The 18,020-nt window shown below is 36.5% G+C and overlaps 1 protein-coding gene across 4 annotated transcripts in view; it reads left to right on the top strand.

The window, feature by feature from the left end:
* The window catches only part of PGGT1B (protein geranylgeranyltransferase type I subunit beta), a 29,020-nt gene extending 11,000 nt beyond the window's left edge, over positions 1-18,020 (top strand). For all 4 annotated transcript variants that reach the window (XM_081320828.1, XM_081320827.1, XM_081320829.1 and 1 more), the window contains 7 exons: positions 1,841-1,908; positions 3,951-4,102; positions 6,092-6,224; positions 9,955-10,000; positions 10,469-10,653; positions 11,992-12,100; positions 17,399-18,020. In XM_081320828.1, the coding sequence (XP_081176954.1) occupies positions 1,841-1,908; positions 3,951-4,102; positions 6,092-6,224; positions 9,955-10,000; positions 10,469-10,653; positions 11,992-12,100; positions 17,399-17,580 (875 nt within the window). In that variant the 3' untranslated portion in view covers positions 17,581-18,020. The remainder of the gene's footprint in view (positions 1-1,840; positions 1,909-3,950; positions 4,103-6,091; positions 6,225-9,954; positions 10,001-10,468; positions 10,654-11,991; positions 12,101-17,398) is intronic.

The raw sequence follows: 18,020 nt of genomic DNA, 5'->3' as shown, positions 1-18,020 counted from the left end.
TGTGTAAAATTCACAAATAGCTTTCTTCCCTTTAAAAATAACTGTGCAAATAATGAGTTGAAAATCCTAGTGTTGTGTTTATATTCTAAAATTTCCTGAGAGGTATTTTTTATATTCCTTTTACTTGTAACTTGATCTTTTAGTCCCTTCAAATAATGTGCCAGAACTTTATTTCTTTTCATTTTTTTTTGTCCCTTATCACAAAATTTTGACAAGACAATTTTATAAATCCAATGTAGGAAAATTATTCGGGTATCTCTCAATTTTTTTGTTAGCATAGCCCTTTTAATTATTAAGACATTAGCCAGTTCCTTTTGTACAGCCAATGTAAATGTTTAATCATGACATTCTTAGAGTCTGTCATTTTAAAATCCACTTGCAAAGGTAGAACTTGTTCCTCGTCCATAACATCGTTTGGACAGTTTGTCTACAGAGACAGATACTATTAAGGTTACATTATGGAACCATTGTTCAAAAAATTGCCTTAGTGATGACAGTTGCAATCGGCTCTCTGTACAAAGTATAGCATATTTTTGAAGTTCTTTGAAGACATTCTAAAATTCTGTTTCATTTATGCCAATGTTAATATTTATTATTCTAGCATTTTATACAATATCCATTTTATTTAAATTATAAATAAATTTCCTTTCTGTTGCATTTTACAGATTGTTTGTACCTTGTACAAGAGCACCAATTTGGTATAGCGGTTAAGGCACCAGATTATTTATTTATTTATTTATTTATTTATTTATTTATTTATTTATTTATTTATTTATTTTTATTACATTTATATCCCGCCCTTAGGAGACTGTGAGTTCTAGTCCCACTTTAGGCACAAAGCCAGTTGGGTCAGTTTCACTCTCTCTTAGCCCTAGGAAGAAGGCAGTGGCAAACCACTTTATTTATTTTATTTATTTATTTATTAAATTTGTATACCGCCCTTCTCCCGAAGGACTCAGGGCGGTGAACAGGGCAATACATATTGCCAAGAAGACTGCAGAGACTAGTCCAGACATGAACAGTGTCTGAACACAATCATTAGAAATCAGCATTGGCACAAACACGCACATATTTGCAACAATACAGATCTACAGATCAATACAAGATCTAATCTTTCTTAGCTTTTGGTAAGCTAGCTCAGCCTCCTATTGTGGACCATCAACTACCATTTGTATTTTTTAATACTTTATAGTGATGCTTAGTTCTGGGGAACTTTTCTTGTTTATATGTTGTCTAAAATTTATAAGGCTGGCAGGGTTCTCTGCATACCTACTCAAAAGTAAACATTTTGAATTTACTGGAATTTCTAAGTAAGTATGTATGTATGAATGAATAAGTATATTAGAGATAGTCCTTGGCTTACAGCCATTCATTTAATGACCATTGAAATTTATAACAGCACGGAAAAAAGTGACTTAAACTGATCCTTGCAACTTCTGACCATCATAACGTCCCTAATATTACTTGATCAAAATTTGGGCACTTGGCAATTGACATGTATTTCTAACCGTTGCAGCATTCCAGGGTCATGTGATTGCAATTTGTGACCTTCCCACCAGTTTCCAAAAACAAAGTCAATGGAAGCTGGATTCACTTAACAACTGCATGATTCACTTAACAATCATGGCAAAAAAGATCATAATTGGGCACAACTCACTTAGCAACCATCCTACTGAGCAACAGAAATTCTGGTCCCAGTTATCATCGGTTGAAAAATATCTCTAGTGGTAAGTTACATTAGGTCTTTAAATTTCAGCTGATTTTTTTTTTACTACCAGGTGCTAGCAGTTTTTAAGAGACCTCTTCTATGCAAAATAACAAGTTTTTTTTTCCTCTCAAGGAACAAACATGCATCACTGTGGCTTCCGTGGTTCTTCATACCTAGGAATCCCTTTCAATCCATCTAAGGTTAGTGAATAATGTGTTTTAACTGACATGTTAGAAGTTAAAATGGAAATAAGGTGTAAAATCTAAACACAGTGCTTTATGGGTAGAAATGAGAAAGATATAAAGTAAAAATGCTGAAATAGTTTCTGAAAATGTAGGAAAATATTTTTATTTAGAGACTGAAATATAATTATTTACAGATACAGTATCTTTATAAAAGCTTTAAGTTAATGCAGATATTTTTTATATCTTAAATCAAATAATGAACCATTCTTCCTAGTCTACCATAGAATAATTCAGATCATACTTTGGAAAATGAATATGTTTTTCCTTTTCTCTCTGATATGATTATTTAGGTATTTAGCAAGCAAATCATAGTTCAAAGAAATTCTGGTTTATGCTTGCTCTGAAATCCAAAACCTTCAAACAAAGTGTTGTTGTTTTTTTAATTAGCTATTGGCCAACCTTGGATAAAGACAAACTGGAAGATGTAATTTTGGGTGGGTTTTCAAACTATTAAGTACCACATTACTATTTTCATCTTTACTGGGGATTGTCAGATGTTGGTCTATTAATTTCTCAAACAGAAACAGATAACATTTCCAAGCTGAGAAATTCTCCCCCTTCCACACTAAAACGGTTGAAAGTCATAGAATACACGAAGATATGTCATAATATGATACCTGCATTTCTCTTAAATGAAGGTGGCCTGGATACACCATTCTGAAAATCAATGTAGGAAAATATTTTTATTTAGAGACTGAAATATAATTATTTACAGATACAGTATCTTTATAAAAGCTTTAAGTTAATGCAGATATTTTTTATATCTTAAATCAAATAATGAACCATTCTTCCTAGTCTACCATAGAATAATTCAGATCATACTTTGGAAAATGAATGTGTTTTTCCTTTTCTCTCTGATATGATTATTTAGGTATTTAGCAAGCAAATCATAGTTCAAAGAAATTCTGGTTTATGCTTGCTCTGAAATCCAAAACCTTCAAACAAAGTGTTGTTGTTTTTTTAATTAGCTATTGGCCAACCTTGGATAAAGACAAACTGGAAGATGCAATTTTGGGTGGGTTTTCAAACTATTAAGTACCACATTACTATTTTCATCTTTACTGGGGATTGTCAGATGTTGGTCTATTAATTTCTCAAACAGAAACAGATAACATTTCCAAGCTGAGAAATTCTCCCCCTTCCACACTAAAACGGTTGAAAGTCATAGAATACACGAAGATATGTCATAATATGATACCTGCATTTCTCTTAAATGAAGGTGGCCTGGATACACCATTCTGAAAATCAATACAGGAGGGGAAACACCTTTTGATGGGTGCCTTGATGTTTAACTTTCCCAGGTTTCAATTGTCTCAGTTTTTCACCTGAATGAACAGACTTGCCAGCTGTCCAATAATCTCTTCAGTTTCTGAATCTCTTGAAGTAGAATTCCTCCACTTTTACTATAACTCTTTATTACATTTGCTTTTTAATTGCTGTACTCCCATTTTGAATAGATTTGCCATGCCATGGTTCATCCTAATAATACCGGTAATTCATTTATGAATAATTTAATAAAGGTCCTAGCACGGATGTTGTTGGCACCATGTTTATAACTTTCTATTTGAAAAGTGAAGCTTCTGCTTCTTTAACTTCTTGATAGGAAGATTGCCTGAAATGATAAATATGGTATTTTTGTAGTGTCGATATGTTGTTTTCTATCAAATGCTGTATTGTTGGAGATCTGTCCTACAGAGGTAAGTTGAGATTAAAAACAGTCACCAATTGAGAAAAAGTCTCTGCAAAAGCTCTTTGGTATCATAAATCTATGTAGCCTTAAAATAGCTTCTTCCTATGCTTTCACAGTTGCTGATATGTGTGGGTCATGTAGAGGTGAACATTTATATATAGCTTTTCAAGCCAGTATTCCTGACTAGATCCTTCCTGAAATATAATAAAAAGCTCAGGGATATTATCAGTAAAATAAATGCTTATATTTATGTATATCTAATTATAATTTTGTTTAGTAAACAAACTTGATTTTTCTCTTGTTTCAGGGGCCTGGTATTTCTCATCCATATGATAGTGGGCACATAGCAATGACTTACACTGGCCTTTGCTGCTTAATTATTCTTGGCGATGATTTAAGCCGAGTAAATAAAGAAGCCTGCTTGGCAGGACTCAGAGCTCTACAGCTGGAAGATGGGAGGTACAGTAAAATATATTTAGAAAAGAAAAAAAATGAAAAAATTATGCATACTAGTATAGTATAGCAGTTGATCAAGCTGAATCTGGATTGGGCAGCTAAGCATATAAAGAAAAATTATCTTCCTGTTCCATGCCTCTGTTGTTATATTTTCAGAGAAGGCAGCTGGAGACCATGACCTTCCAGTTAGTAGAATAGTCTTTTTTAGCCCCTTCCTCATTTTACACAGAACAGCTCAGGAACGGGAGAAACCTATGCTCTTGCCTTGAAATGATAAAATTGGCAGGGTATATCAGGGCTGTCTTCCTTATATCATCAGGTAGCTGGTGACTCTAAGTTAAGAAAAATTGCATTTACAGAAATAGAATATAAAATGTTGAGTCAAGAAACTGAAATATTTGTAGCTATATATACGAGGAGTGGTATCTTATATCTTCTTCTATGACCTACAGCAGGGCTTTTCAACCAGGGGTACGGGTACCACCTGTGGTACATTGGCACGTGGCAGGTGGTACGTGACCATCCTAGAAAAGTAGCGGGGGAGGGGAATAAGCTGAACCGGTGGCAGCACTGCACAAGCCTGAGCGAGAGATGGTTGGAGCTGCAGGGCTGTCAGAGCTCAGCGGAAGCGCCAGGATCAGCACTTCTTCAGGGTTGTCAGGGCTCAGTGGAAGCGCCAGGATCAGCACCACGCTCCAGCTGGAGCTCAGCGCTGATCCTGGCACTTCTGCTGAGCCCAGAAGAAGCGCCAATCAGCTGAAATGTTGCAGCTTCTCCAGGGTCTTGTGATTTACATTCAGATGCTTGACAACTGATTCATATTTATGACGGTCACAGTGTCCCAGGGTCATGTGAAGTGACCAAAACCTGCTGCAACCACCCAGCAAATGAGGGGAATAAAAACCAAACACCACCCACCCCATTCCCGCTGCCAATCCTCAACAGAAATGTTCACAATGAAAACCTCGGACAGGAGGAAGAATGCTGCTGGGCGGGCAGGCAGGTGTCTTGCTCGGCTCTGGCTTGGGGAGCACTTTTTTCAGTGCCATTGTAACTTTGAACAGTCACTAAGTGAACTGTTGTAAGTTGAGGACTACCTGTACTTTTTTTTTGGTCATCAAGTTTTTTGACACCTTGCTAGGCGACTGGTGGTACTCAGATGTTGCCATATCCTAAAAGTGGTATAATGGGTGAAAAGGTTGAAAAGCCTTGACCTACAGGGTTAATTATAACTACGTCTTAAATAATTCCATTGTATTCTACAGCTTTGCAATATGGTGATCAAATAGGAATGTGGAAAAAAAATCTCATTTTGTGTCTGCAACTGTTGTGTGGCTGCCTCAAAACATTTTAGAAACCCTTTTAACCTTGAAACACAAGAACAGGAAGTGCTCTGCTTTATGCTTGGAACATTTTGAAATTATTCAGAGTGGTCCAGTATATTTTTCAAATGCCTGGTTCTCACTTGAAAAGGGATGATTTGCAATATTTCATGCAGGGAAGAGTTGGAAACTCAATTGTGCATCTTTAATATCAATTATTTTTCCTGCTATTGTAATTGGCAGTTGAGCTCTTTAGTGTCATATGTCTTCTTTTACACAATACTTCTGTATCAACCTGCACATGAACACTGTAAAAATAAGGATGTGGAAGCAAAAGCAAAAAATAATCATGTGGCCATGCATACTAAAAATAAAAGTGTAGGTTTAGATCTTTAAATGGGTCCTTGAATTATTATATTTCCATAACAGAAAATATTCTCTATTTTCTGAAAAACCTAAGCTGCTTAAATTGGATTTATAGTTGACTTTTGATAGATAGATAGATAGATAGATAGATAGATAGATAGATAGATAGATAGATAGATATTGATACTTGACATTAATAAACCTGATCATTGAAGGAAGACCATACCATTGTGCTTTATCTTGGAAACAAAATATATATAGTTAAATCGTATCATGACTGTTACATAACTAATTTTTTTTGTAGTTTTTGTGCAGTCCTTGAAGGAAGTGAAAATGACATGAGATTTGTATACTGTGCTGCTTGTATATGCTACATGCTCAATAGTTGGTCAGGAATGGATACAAAGAAAGCCATTGACTATATTAGAAGAAGCATGGTAAGTTTTGCCAAGTGTCACTTGATTAAAATGTTTCTTGTATCCTGTACTTAAAAAGCCATTATATTGCTTCTCATGAGCATCCCTGATTTATTGCAATATGGCTTTTCCCCAAAATTATATTACTGAATATAATTACTGAATCCAAATTATATCATAGAAATAATATTTAGCTATTTCTTGAATGAATAGTTTAATGAATAGTCTTTAGTTTAACCATAAATAATAATATAACTGCCACACAACATCCCACTTTAATAATTGTTGATAAAAAAGACAAAAAAGTCTGGATAGTGGACATTAAAATAGCTGGACACCGCAAAATGGAAGAGAAAATCACAAAATGTAAAAATCTGCAAATAGAATGATGGTGGCAAAAGAAAGCAAAGATAGTACCAATGGTAAAAAGTGCCTTGGATGCAATTCCCAAACACCTAAAGCATCACTTGAATACCATTGGCATTGACAAAATCACCATCAGACAGTTGCAAAAGGCAGCTTACAATCTGCGACAATACTTTTAATATTATTCATCAACATCTGCCTATCCCAGATCTTTGTCAATAGGTGGACAAAAATGCCAAATCCAAGACTAAACATCTGGCTGACTTTGTGACCAACCATAATACATATACCACCAAACAGCTATATATGGTGATATAGATTCATAGGGATGCTACAGTGTGTATTCTTCCATTACTAGTAAAATACATAGACGTCCTATCCTTTTTACCTCAAATCTTAGTGACCTCTGTTGGAGAAACTAGCACCTGCTTTTTAGTGACTATTGAGTTTCCCTTTTAATTTAATTTTAGAATTTTTAATTTTTTTAAGATGAAATATGTTTTTACAAAACATGTTAAAAATAGCATAGTTTTTTTAGAGTATGATTACCTGAATTCATAAATTTAAATTCTGTTTTGGATAGTATATTCTACAGGCATGCTATAGACATATTGTAATATCTACAACAGTAGATACTATTGTCTAATATGTAAACATTGTAATATTTAGCTTTTGTGAAAGTTGAGTTGTAATATTTTTAAATGTCTGGTTTACAAAATAAAGAAGACCAAAACCATCTGCTCAAATTTAATGTAATACATACCATTTAACTGTAATTACAGTGGTGGAATTCTCCTCCATAATATAGTGGGTATATATACTGAAACCTTCATGAGCTGAAATTGCATGATCCCTAACATGTGAACTTGCCGTTTCTTAGGCATAGCCGCCCTAAGCTGTTTTTCTTTCTGTTCCGATTCAGTAATGTCTGATTCTCAGAGATTGTCTAGATAGGTCCCGACTTTTTTTTTCTTGGCAAGGTTTTTCAGAAGTGATTTGCCATTGCTTCCTTCCTAGGGCTGAGAGAAAGTGACTGGCCCAAAGTCACTCAGCTGATTTTTTAGTCTAATGTGGGACTTGAACTCAAGGTCTCCCAATTTCTACCTGATGCTTTTACTACATCAAACTGGCTGCTTATACAGAAGCTCAAAAGCCCTCGGATTGTAGTAATGCTACAAATGTTCAGCCTTATGTAATAAGTCTATCTAGAATGTTTCAGTCTGCAGTCAGGAGCTTTCATGGAAAGACAGGGCTCTGTAGATACAAAATAGTTATAATAATGAAGATAAAGAGTCTAAAAAAATCTCACTATAAATGTGTCCCTCCAGGATTAAATTCTTTTTAATTTTTCTGTCGAATGTTATTGCTTGACATTTGTTGTAATAGACTGTATGCAGTCTTTTTCTCAGATTGGGCTATTGATAGCCTTGGTACTATGTTTACCTAATGATTCAGTCCCAGGTTTCATACTTCTTAAGTTGTTAGCTCTAGCTTTCTCATGAATTCCTTTATTTTTTTTTTTTAATTCCATTTATATCCCGCCCTTCTCTGAAGACTCAGGGCGGCTTACAAGCTTAGCAGTAGCCTTCATTCTATGTATATGCCTGCTTATTAGGGCTTTCACACACACACCCCAAGCGGCATTATTACAAAGTCAGCTTAATTGCCCCCAACAATCTGGGTCCTCATTTTACCTACCTCGGAAGGATGGAAGGCTGAGTCAACCTTGAGCCTGGTGGGATGCGAACCTGCACTAATTGCAGGCAGCTGGTGTTACTTAAGGAGGCATTAGCCCACTGCTCCACCAAGGCTCAGTGAATAATTTTGTGAATAGTGAAGAATCTGGAATGCTTATTTTTAATTCTGATATGATTTGGGAAAACTTTGAATAACTAAAATATTTCTAGACCAGGGGTAGGCAACCTTGGCTCTTTTATGACTTGTGGACTTCAACTCCCAGAATTCCTGAGTCAGCTGACTCAGGAATTCTGGGAGTTGAAGTCCACAAGTCATGAAAGAGCCAAGGTTGCCTACCCCTGGTCTAGACTGTGACCCTGGAGAATGAGAAACTTGTACAGTTGATTTGGCACTTAGAAAATGATGTATGCTTCAAAATAATGATGTTGAACATCTGATAGGACTTCTGTGTTTTTTCATAATTAAGATTAAAACACAGGATAAAGGAGTCAGCATTTTAACTGATAGGCAGAAATAAATGCTTGAAATTATTCAATTCAATTTAATATAAAGTGCTTATTAAATAAAGATACTGAACTTAATTTGAATTCATTTCAAGTAGTTGTCTTTCCATACAAGGTCTAATATTTTGAGTCCCATTTCATTACATTGGAAACCAAATATAATTGAGGCAAATGATTATCATTGATGTTGATTTCTAGGTTATGAATAACATATTTGCTGTATTTATCAGACTTATATTCCATCTTTATTTGGTGTATATAATGTCCCCTCCTCCTATTTTCCACAAAAATAACCCTGAGATTTGGATAGGCCAAGACAAGGCAGGCTGTCTAAGGGACGACTAGCATTCATGATCTCCTGGTTTCTAGTCTGGCACTTTAACCACTACACTGACTCTTTATTTATTTGAATAAAGGCTCTTTATACAAGGCAAAATAGATGTCATTGTTAGAGAACTACTACACAAAGATGTTTGTTTGTTTCACCATATCTTATGTTACTGTGCAAAAGAATAAGGCCTGTTAGTATTTAATATCAATTTGTGTAGGCAATACAAATTGGCATGCTGCTGAAATACATAGAGCTGGGTAATCAGTTGTTATTTTGACCAGACAAATATTATTTTAAGGTAATATTTTTATTGGCTTGAATCTAAATATGTCATTGCACAAGCAAAAGCCATTTTACGATTTGCTGAAAGAAAGTCATATATTGGGTGATTCAGTTGGTGTAGAATCTCTTTCCCTCAGGTTTCTGCATTCACTCACTGCATTCTAGTAGACACTCACATACTAGTATACTACTACTACTGCTGCTCCTTGTACCTGTGCCAGGGTGGAGGATTCCATTGGAGGAATCCTGAATCTCAGATAAACTATACAAGACAGGTATAGTTTAGACAGGTATAGTATAGACAAGAATACACTGGGAAGATGGGACGAGAAAGCATTTTTCTTATAGATATTTAAATCCAAGCAGAAAGTTACTTTAATTCCTAGATTTTAAAAACAAAATCCAATCTTTCACAAAGTTAATATTTCTATGTTTCCTCTAGTGATTGCCCTTAAAAAGTTAGATTTTTTGTTTTTCCTTTAGAATTAAAAGTTCAATTTGCCTGATGCAACATTAAAAAAAGGACTGTCTATTAAAAAATTACTTTGCCAATTTATTTTTGTTTTTTCAGTCATATGATAATGGTCTTGCCCAAGGAGCAGAACTTGAATCGCATGGTAAGGTAATTTTTTGGTCTAAACATTTTTAAAAAGTGTTTGTGGGCATCTGATTGAGCTTGACTTCTGTCCCGGTGCTGGTAAAATGTGAAAATTCTATTTTGAGGATTATTATAATTTTTCATTGAGAACAGCTGACTTCTCCCATATTGGGATTGCAGTTTCTTCAGTGTCATGCTTGCTACAACTATATGCAGTTTTTGCTTCCATATACATTGTGAAATAACAGCTATGTTTTCAAAGTTGGATGAATATGAACCAATTAAAGTCATCTGGAGACAGTTGTAACAGTTAACAAATGTAGGAGGCTACCTTAAAAGATTAAATAAATTCATGGAGGAAAAAGCTATTAGTGTCAGTAGTTGTTTGACAACATTCATAGTAGATGATAGTTCATGTAAATTAAATCTTACTAGTAATTCCATAAAGACTGTAAACATATTGAAGAGAGTATCCCCCATGTTATAGGTGGCTCTACTTTTTGTGGTATTGCATCATTGTGCCTGATGGGTAAACTTGAGGAAGTCTTCTCTGAAAAGGAACTGAACAGAATAAGGAGATGGTGTATTATGAGGCAACAGAATGGTTATCAAGGAAGACCCAACAAGCCTGTAGATACCTGTTATTCATTTTGGGTAGGAGCAACTCTTAAGGTAATTTAAAAGTACAAATAAGACTTTAGAATCTATAGTCTGCTTATTCTATATTAGTAGTTTTATTGTGCCAACAGTAGACAAGCTTCTAAGTTTTTAATCAGGCTTGATGATTAAAATTTCTGATTAAAATGTATGAATGAGCAGGAAGAAGGGAAGTGGAAAAAGGAGGGAAGTGGAAGAAGGAAGGAAGTGTGTAGTGGGGTGCCCCGGGGCTCTGTTCTGGGCCCAGTGCTCTTCAACATCTTCATCAATGATTTGGATGAGGGGATATATGGGGAACTCATCAAATTTGCCGACAACACCAAGCTGGCAGGAATAGCCAACACTCCAGAAGATAGGCTTAAGATACAGAAGGATCTTGACAGACTTGAACATTGAGCGCTATCTAACAAAATGAAATTCAGTGGTGAAAAAAGTAAGGTTCTACATTTAGGCAAGAAAAACCAAATGCACAGGTATAGTATAGATGGTGCCTTGCTCAATAGTAGCAACTGTGAGAGGGATCTCAGAGTCCTAGTGGACAATCACTTAAATATGAGCCAGCAATGTGCTGCAGCTGCCAAAAGAGCCAACACAATGCTAGGCTGCTTTAACAGAGGGATAGAATCAAGATCATGTGAAGTGTTAATACCACTTTACAATGCCTTGGTCAGGCCAAACTTGGAATACTGCATCCAGTTTCGATTACCACAATGTAAAAAAGATGTTGAGACTCTAGAAAGAGTACAGAGAAGAGCAACAAAGATGATTAGGGAACTGGAAGTTAAAACATATAAGGAATGGTTGCTGGAATTGGGTATGTGTAGTTTAATGAAGAGAAGGGTGAGGGGTGACATGATAGCAGTGTTCCAATATCTCAGGGGTTGCCTCAAAGAAGAGAGAGTCAAGCTATTCTCCAAAGCGCCCGAAGGCAGAACAAGAAGCAATGGATGGAAACTAATCAAGGAGAGAAGCAACCTAGAACTAAGGAGAAACTTCCTGACAGTTAGAACAATTAATCAGTGGAACATCCTACCTCCAGAAGCTGTGAATGCTCCAACACTGGAAGTTTTTAAGAAGAGACTGGACAGCCATTTGTCTGAAATGGTATGGGGTTTCCTACCTGAGCAGGGAGTTGGACTAGATGACCTTCAAGGTCCCTTCCAACTTTATTATTATTATAAGAAAGGGGAAAACTTGTAGCTGATTTTTGAGTAATATTTATTAGTTTGAGGCTGTCAGTTTAGCATTTAATATAAATGTTACATCATCATTTAGTTTTAAATGTTCCTCATGAGAAATTGCTTTATTGTAATGTTTCTGAGGTGTTTTGAATATGATTAATTTTTATTTCAGCTTCTGAAAATATTTCAGTACACGAACTATGAAAAAAACAGAAATTACATTTTATCAACCCAAGATCGCCTTGTTGGTGGATTTGCTAAGTGGCCAGATAGTCATCCAGGTATTTTCAGTTTTTTGCTTACTTGATCATTTATGACAACAAAAAGATTGTCTTAAAACAGTGCTAGATGTAAAGGAAATAGGAATGTTTCCTAGAATAAAACAAATTTTGGTCTCTAATTTTTCAAAAGATAAATGAAGTGTTTTGTAGAATCTCAGGCAAAATTCTGTATAAGTAATCATGCTTATCATATGGATTAATAATCAATTTTAAAAGGGAAAGCAGTGTAAGAATAAATGAATAGTTATCACAATGGAAGGAAATGGGACTCAGGTATTTGTACAATACAGGATAATCTGGAATTGGATCATCAGTGATATAGTCAAATTAAGGTGCAACTCCAGATGACTAAGGAGACTGAAATGGATTATAAACAGCTTGTTTTTTCAAAGTCTTTGAAAGGTTAATAAAAGAACAATTTAAAAAATACAAAATGATGTATATGGTGGCCGAAAAAAAGAATATGCACACTGGTAGGTATTATTTAGGAAAGAAGTAAGTTTGTGCTAAAGCTTAAGACATTTTGCAGTATAACAAAAAGCACAAGTTTCTTGTTTGAGGTTTTAGATCATAGAATAAAGATTGAACTATTAAAGTTTTAAAACCTGTTATTGTGGGGTAGTATTTAGAATACCCTACAATTTCTCTAATGTACCGTAATCACCATCTCAAAAATATCAGAACATTCTACAAATCCTAAAAGTGGCTGTTCTGGGACACTGTTGGCATTAACCAGACCCTGAATTTATCTACAGTAGGGACCATACACTGAAATTAATAAGCAGTGCCAGGACAAAAACCTGATGTGATACGATTGCATTTATGTGTAATTAAACTTAAGTATAGGGAATTACAAGGGACGCGGTGGCTCAGTGGGTTAGGACACTGAGCTTGTCGATCAGAAGGTCGGCAGTTTGGTGGATCAAATCCCGAGTGCCGCGTAACAGAGTGAGCGCCTGTTACTCGTCCCAGCTTCTGCCCACCTAGCAGTTTGAAAGCACGTAAAAATGCAAGTAGAAAAATAGGGACCACTACGGTGGGAAGGTAACAGCGTTCCGTGCGCCTTTGGCGTCTAGTCATGCCGGCCACATGACCACGGAGACGTCCTCGGACAAACGCTGGCTCTTCGGCTTTGAAACGGAGATGAGCACCGCCCCCTAGAGTCGGAAACGACTAGCACGCATGTGCGGGGGAACCTTTACCTTTACCTTTATAGGGAATTACATTCTCATATCTATTCAATAATTTTCCCCTTCTGTTGTAATAACTAATATTTGGTAACAAGCTCAAATGTTTTTGAGTTTCATGCTGTTCTTAAAGCCTGAATTTACAGGCTTCTGTTCTCAACTTCTGAATATCTGAAATCTCATCTGCCAGGGAAAAAAAACCTATTGTATTATAAGGTAAAGGTAAAGGTTCCCCTGCACATGCGTGCTAGTCGTTTCCGACTCTAGGGGCCGGTGCTCATCTCCGTTTCAAAGCCGAAGAGTCAGCGCTTGTCAGAGGATGTCTCCGTGGTCATGTGGCCGGCATGACTAGACGCCAAAGGCGCATGGAACGCTGTTACCTTCCCACCGTAGTGGTCCCTATTTTTCTACTTGCATTTTTACGTGCTTTCGAACTGCTAGGTTGGCAGAAGCTGGGACAAGTAACAGGCGCTCACTCTGTTACGCGGCACTCGGGATTCGACCCACCAAACTGCCGACCTTCTGATCGACAGGCTCAGCGTCCTAACCCACTGAGCCACCACGTCTCCTATTGTATTATATTATAATTTAATTCTCAGATTTTTTAGAGTAAGTTAGATTTTTTTCAAATTTGATTAAAATACAGTACTGGCTGATGAATGAACTGCAAACAAATAGAACATCTGGGGGAAATGCAAGAGAAAAGAGATTGGGTGACCTTTCCAAAACAGAAATTTAAAGTGCTTTTATATTTTGAAGTCCGGAGTACTGAAACTTTGAATTCCAGGTCCTGGGGATCAAATAATTGATGGAACTATTGCTGTTATGTCCTCTTTGAGATTTTTGGGATTCAACAGCTTTTTGGGAAGCTTTTCAGTTGGGACAAATGTAAGGTTTTCCTTTGGGGAGTAAAAATCAGATGCATAAGTATAGAAATGTGGAGACTTTATGTGATGGCAATGTATGTAAGAAAGATGTGGAAGTACTAGTAATACCTACTAGTTACAAATGAGGGACAGTGTAATGCAACAGCAAAAAACCCATGCAATCCTGTGCTCCATTAACAATAGATGCCATATTGCATCCAGATTGTGGGATTAATCTGTACTGATCAAGCTACTTTGTCCAATGCATTTCAAAAGGGACATGGAGCTGCTGGAACAGGTTCAGAGGAGAGATACCAAAATATAGAAACCAAAGCCTCTAAGGAATAGCTTAATGAGCTTGGTATGTTTTACTTGTTATAAAAAGGAATGAAGTGGAGATATGATTGCAATCTACAGGTACAGGCAATCTTTGACTCATGATCACATATGAGACCAGAATTTCTGTTGCTAAGCAAGGCAGTTATTAAGGGAGTCAGATTGGATTTTAAAACTTGTTTTTGCCACAGTTGTAAAGCAAATCACTGCAATTGTTAAGTGAATCATGCTTCCCCCATTGATTTTGCTTGTCGAAGGCTGACTGGGAGGGTCATAAGAGGCAATGAAATCACCCCAAGACTCTGCAACTGTCATCAATACATGCCGGTTGCCAAGCACCCAAATTTTGATCATGTGACTGTGAGGATGCTATCACAGTTGTAACTGCGAGAACCGGTTGTAAATCACTTTTTTCACTGCTGTTGTAACTTTGATGGTCACTAAACCAATGGTCATAAGTCAAGGACTATCTTTAGGGTTATCACATGCAAAAAACATCAAAGATATTCTGTGTTGAAACCCAGAGTGTGATAGATCAAGTCACTAAATTAAAAGAAATGAAATTTAGGGTACATATTAACAGAAATTTCCCATCAGGGCTGTTAAGCAGTAGAATAGTCTGGGCTTGCTAGACGTTTTCAGATGGCAGTTCTATGGCCAATATTCTGGAAAGGTTTAATAGTTTTTCTCAGGAAACAGGAAAAGGTCTACAAGAACCCTTCCAATTCATACATTCTGTTCTCTATGCCAGCGTTCAGCACAGAATGTATGAATTGAATTTTCTAGCACTAACTCAAGGCTTTGTGAAGATTTGTGATGTATTGGCTAATCTTAGAAAGCTAAGCAGGGTTGGACCTGGTTAGGCTAGACTGGAAAGTTAAAATTAACATCCAAGAAGAAAGTAGTGGTAAACCACTTCTATTTTGTTGCCAAGAAAACTAAAGGGATATATTCATACTCACCAGGCTTGAAAGACGTGGTATACACATGTAGAATTTCCTTGGAATCATGCAGTCATTTTGCATCCTGGCTTTGAAGAAAACCCCCAGGAACTATGAGCAGAATCTGAAAAAAAACCCCCACCCTAAAGTATTTTCTAAACCTTTTGATGATTAAATATTATTTTGAGGCTTTAAATCAAATTGTTTTGTATTTGTCCATATCAGAATGTTAAATGTTGACTATATTGGACAATTGTCTCTGTTTTTATTTCTTAGAAAGTTTGAAAGCATGTTTACAAGTTTTGCAAGATTGTGTGAGTTAACCATACCGTTGGTAAACACATGAATAAACATGTAAGATCTGCAGGGATCTTACTAGGAGGTTCAGATGTTCTTTTCATGAAGATTTCTAATTGAATTCATATGCTGGCACTAATTATGCTGAATTCAGCTTTTATTAACAATATAAACTTTGCTTCTTGCAATTATTAGACTCTTCACCATACTTGCTGAAGGCCTTGGTGAAGAGTCAAGTCTTCAAGGCTGTTTTAGATCCAGCATAGCTACTATCTGGATCTCAGAGGGAACTTAATTCCATAAGGCAGGTGCTACTACTTAAAAGGTGCACTTCCAGGGTCCTGACAGATGGCATTGCTTAACTAAAGGAATTCAGAGTGTGCCAATACTGCCAGATTAAATGCAGATGTTATGAGAGACAGGTGATCCCTCAAGTACTAGCCCCTGTACTTTGTAGGGCAGGAGTCTTCAAACTTGGCCCTTTTATGACTTGTGGACTTCAACTCCCAGAATTCCTCAGCTAGGCACACTGGCTGAGGAATTGTGGGAGTTGAAGTCCACAAGTCATAAAAGGGCCAAGCTTGAAGACCCCTGTTGTAGGGCTTTATAGAAATGACCAACACCTTGAATTGCAGCAGGAAGCAAGCGAGCAACAGTGCAGCTCATGAAGCAGATGTTACATGGGCATACTGAGACATGCCTATGACTGCAGGGGCATTCTGTCCAAGTGAAGCTTCCAGGTGGTCTTCAACAGCACTCGCATGTAGAGCATATGTTGCAGTAGTGAAGCCCAAACAGTGGCCAAACAGAAAATATTTTTCTGTTATATTCTGAAAACTTTTAATAATGGATCTACATGTTGGCATTTGAGAGAGAAAAATCCAGCTATAATACTTAGCATTGAATTTCTCAGCCTGTGATGCATTAGAGCTCTAAAATCACTGAGTGATTTTGGGCCATTCACTTGTCATTCAACCCAATCTACCTCAAATGCTTATGGTTTTTATAAGAAAAATAGAAGGAAAGAAAGAGTCCCACATATGCTGTCTTGAGCTGAAAAAAAGGTAGAATATAAACAAACCTTCATGCTTGGCCTATTAAAGGACATTTTTCAAAATATGTAGTTGTATGTCAGAATGAGGCTTTCTTCATTATTTACTTTCAGTGGAAAGAGTTTAGAAAATAATAGGTTATTGTTGTATTGTCCTGCACCTATGTGTGTATAGTACAGGTAGTCCTCAAGTTATGACCACAATTGAGCCCAAAATTTATGTTGCTAAGTGAAACATTTGTTAAGTGAGTTTGCCCCATTTTACGACTTTTCTTGCCACAGTTGTTAAGTGAATCATTGCATTTGTTAAGTTATAACATGGTTATTTGGTGAATCTGGCTTCCCCATTGACTTTACTTGTCAGAAGGCCACAAAAGGTGATCGCGTGTCCCCGGGACACTGCCACTGTCATAAATATGAACCGGTTGCCAAGGATCTCAATTTTGATCATGTCCCCATGGGGATGCTGCAACAGTTGTAAATGTGAAAAATGGTCATAAGCCACTTTTTCCAGTGTCGTCGTAATTTTAAACGGTCATTAAAGGAACTGTTGTAAATCAAGGACTACCTGTGTACGTATCTCTCAGACATACACCCTCATTTCTGGTTTCCCCTTCTAGATGCTCTTCATGCCTACTTTGGGATTTGTGGCCTGTCTTTAATGGGTGAGTCTGGCATTCGAAAGGTTCATCCTGCCCTGAATGTAAGCACAAGGACCTCAGAACGCCTTCAACACCTTCATCAGATCTGGACAACCCAGGACTCTAATCAGTCTTCAGAGGAAGTGCACAGTGCCACATGACTGAGACTCCATTTGAGCTTGGTAGCATAACTGTAGCCCAAGGTTCAAAGCCATGTATAACCGATGTGCTCTTTTAAAGTACTGGTATCATAGAATCAAATTCATATACTGGCATCAACTGACAGCTTCTGGATTGGATTTTTTTTAAAATTGCTTGCCTTTACAAATGCAAAGATAGAAGATTGGTTTCAGAGAAAGATCTTCAAAGCGAGATGAGTTAATTCTACTTTATTATTTTAAACAGTGCAATGGCAAACTTATGATATAAAGAAACTTCAAAACGACCTTACATATTTTCATACTAAATATCTTGAAATTAGTGATACGTATGTAATATGGACATATGGAATCTTATAAATTAAGTCTCAATTGCTAAAAGGTATTCTTTAAGATAGACAATAATTGTATAATCTTTGTAAAAAAAAATAAAATTATTTTAT

Source organism: Vipera berus (assembly GCF_964194415.1).
Source record: "Vipera berus genome assembly, chromosome: 2".
NCBI lineage: Eukaryota > Metazoa > Chordata > Lepidosauria > Squamata > Viperidae > Vipera > Vipera berus.
Note: the sequence above shows the minus strand (reverse complement) of the source record. Positions and strands in the feature narration are given on the sequence as shown.